The sequence below is a fragment of the Austrofundulus limnaeus genome, unplaced genomic scaffold (genome assembly GCF_001266775.1).
Source record: "Austrofundulus limnaeus strain Quisiro unplaced genomic scaffold, Austrofundulus_limnaeus-1.0 Scaffold1500, whole genome shotgun sequence".
Taxonomy (NCBI): Eukaryota; Metazoa; Chordata; class Actinopteri; order Cyprinodontiformes; family Rivulidae; genus Austrofundulus; species Austrofundulus limnaeus.
Window position 1 is genome coordinate 5,388 of NW_013953902.1, and position 3,452 is coordinate 8,839.

A 3,452-nucleotide genomic window follows, 5' to 3' on the forward strand; every position below is an offset into this window, starting at 1 on the left:
CTAATACGCTCTAAAATAATAATAATATTTTAAAAATATATTATTATTAATAGTTTTCCTGATTTCTACATGTCAGTCCTTTTCTTTCAGCAGGTCACCAACATGTACAGTAATGGTAAATCCGGACTCTTGCCTGCAGCAGATCACTGCAGCTGTTCTGTACGCCTCCATGGTTTGAGCTGACATGCTGCTGTGCATTCTGGGTAAAGATCTCTACTTTTGTCTGGTTTTAAAGAGGAGTTCTCCTTCAGCGCTTCCAAAAACAAGCCGTTTTCCCTGAGCATTGTACAGTCTGACCTTCATGGTGAATTTGCTGGGACGTTCACTCCCAGGAAGATTGGCAGCTTTTCAAAAATGTTTCTCGTTTCTTTTGAATGATGGAGCCTAAATGACCTTTGACCCTTAGAGGATTGACGGTCAGTAGTCCTGCCTCTCTGGTGATGACTTGTGCTAACACACCTGTTCTGTTAATTCGTTTAACTAGAGAAATTGCATTTCCTGCGAAAATGCTAGTGTGAATGCTTCTTGTTGAAAACTTAAGCTGAACGCTGTTAAAACTGAGCTGAAAATGTTTAATAAGGAAAGTGTTAATGCGAGTTCAGATTCAAACAGTTGAAAGAAGCAAAAAAGCCTTGTTATGGACTAATTATCTATCTGTTTCACCTTGAAGCTGTCCAGTATTCATATATCTCATGTTCAGTGTTAATCTGTGTTGGCCCAGACAACAGGACTCCGCAACGGACTGACCTCTCTTGTTTGATAAGAAACTCTTTGAGCTGAGAGCCCTGTGATAGGCTGGACAGTACATTTGTCGATCTGTGGTTGGTTGTAAACTGTCACATGGTGTTAACATAATGTTATATTACTGGCTGTGTCTGCTGACGAAGTCAGACACAAGCCGACAGAGCTTCCTGATTGAGTCCTGTTTGTTTGTCGCTCAGAATTAAATCATTTGACGACCATACACGCAGACTCTCTGTGCATTATTCCAACGTGTTTCTGCATTCTTGGTAAATCATGCGACAACAGAAATTGGCGTTGTCARCAGGATCCACTAGGAGATCGACGGACCAAGGCCACATTGCAGGTGGACTGATACGAGTGAGAGCAGGACTGCTTAGGACCGTGACTCCAGCTGGATGAAAAGAACCTTTTTATGGTAAATTGTTTTAACAACAGTTCAACAGTAGTGTGGAGAGACAGTGACAGAGAGAAGCAGAGGCACAGAGACAGGCCAGGTTGTTCTCTGTGTTTCCTGTTGTTGCAATAAAACTCAGCTGATCATCTCACGGAGTACCTTCACTCTTGGACTACGTATTTCTGTCTTTGTTAAATAAATATTACCATAACAGCCTAACTTTGCAGGAAAAACAGTAAAAAGGAACAAAAATATAGCTGACAAAGTAGAAAACAGCTAAAAGATAATAGCTAAAATTGTTGAATATTGCAGAAAACATCTAAGAAACATAAATAGCACAAATTTGCAAAAAMGGCACAAACAGTAGAAAAAAGCAAAAGAATTTGCAAAATTCTAGCAAAAAAATACCCTAACTAAAATTAGCATAAATGTAGCAGCCACAAGTTGGAATTAGCACCCAAATTATAACAGCTACAAAATCTGTGTATTTAGCTTAAAAGAGTTAATTTCAGCTATTAAATGTTGAAAATTAGCTAACGTTGCAAAAAAGTAGCTGAAAATAGCAGAAGGCACATGTAAGAAGGAGAATTTGCACAAATTAGCAAGAAATGAAGCGCAAAAAAGTAGAATAACGCAGAATATTCAGAAAGTGCCTGAATTTTAGCTAAAATAGTGGGGGGAAAAAAGCTAAAATTAACAACAAAAAAAAGTCGCTAAAATTAGCACAAGAAAGTGAAAAAGAGCAGAACCGGAACAAAAAGGGCGTAAGGCGCTGTAAAGATTTAAAAACATTTTAAAGGATTATATGGATGTTGAAAACACCTCCATTCATTTTCAATGGCAAAAAAGTGGCTAAAAAAGTGAAAATAGCTGATATATCTTCATTTTTAAATCACAGATTAAAACTCTTCTCTTTAAACAGGCTTATTCAGTTTAATCACCATCTCCCACTAACCCTACTTTTTGTAGGATGTTTTGTTTTATACAATGTTTTTATTTGTTAATTGTTATATAAACTATGGTGTCTTATTGATATTTTATTTTTTGCTTTATTCTTTTTGTTTTATTGCATTGTATTTAAATTGTACGGTGTCCTTGAGTGCCATGAAAGGCGCCTCCAAATAAAATGTATTATTATTATTATTATTATTATTATTATTATACCAAAGGTCATAGCAGGATTGCCATAAATGAACTGAATGTTTTCATATATGAATTGTTAAAATAACACAAAAATTGTGTAACGGGTGAGATGCTGAAAAACGTACAGAAGAAATAATGATCTCAGTAGTGTGGATGCTGTGAAGYGTCACAATTTACAGTTAAGTTTTATGGATCCATAAAAACCTTCAAAGAAAACCTGAAAATGTAACTCAGCTGTGTCTGAAGCTGGTTTAGCTTTACACCTTTAAAGAGAAAATAAAGGTTTAAATGAGCCACCAGCTCCGCTCCTCCTCACTTCCTCCTGCCCATGGAAACAGGAGCAGAGCCAGGAGGGTGAACACGATCCACGAGGACTGGACCCAACATGGTCCTCTTGTTCCCTCACAGCCCAGCCAGGCCTGGCCTTCGCCTGCAAACCCACGAAACACAAAGCTGCACCGTRGAGACGGGCGAACACCTTACCTTCTCTTTGGAGATCTTATGGGAGAAGGGGCAGGCGCCGTCCGCCTGTTTGCATGTTCCTCTGAGAAACCTGCAGAAACAAACAGCAAAACTTCAAAAGCTACATTTCATATAGGGTTGGGCAATATTGGCAAAATAATTAATCACGATTAATTGTGGTATTTAGCCGATAACAATTCATTTGGCGATTAATGCCATAGAGTCCCTGAACACCCGTATGTCCAAGTCACATGACCAATTTAGTGGGAAAGATTTGCTCTTTGTAAAAAAAGTTCCAAATTATGTCAAAATTACAGACTTCAGGCTTTATGTCAAATTTTAAATTGTGTTGATAGATAAATAAAAACTGGAGTTATGATAACCTTTTTTAACGTTCGTCATATTGGAAGCAGAGAGGAGCTTTGAGCGGACTGGTGTTATTAATTGTATTAATCGTCAAGTGCCCAAAAATAATCGATTAATGTTTTTCTGATGATTAATCGACATGATACAATTATGCCCAACCCTAATTATATATGTGAACCAGAACCAAGGAGGTTCTATAGAACTGGAGTGCGTAAAAACCACGTGACCGTGTGATTGGCTGGAGAAGCTAACGGCTAACGCTAAACGGTCAAGAGTCTGGATTATCTATTACTAGTAACTGGACTGACGACGTAGAAATCATTAAAACTATTAATAATAATAT

The 3,452-nt window shown here is 37.7% G+C and overlaps 1 protein-coding gene across 1 annotated transcript in view; it reads right to left on the bottom strand.

Annotated features, from left to right (window-relative positions):
- The window catches only part of zc3h3 (zinc finger CCCH-type containing 3), a gene marked incomplete at its 3' end in the record, with an annotated part of 16,518 nt that overhangs the window by 284 nt on the left and 12,782 nt on the right, over positions 1-3,452 (bottom strand). Inside the window, 1 exon segment of the mRNA XM_014032632.1 lies at positions 2,765-2,834. Within this exon segment, the coding sequence (XP_013888086.1) occupies positions 2,765-2,834 (70 nt within the window).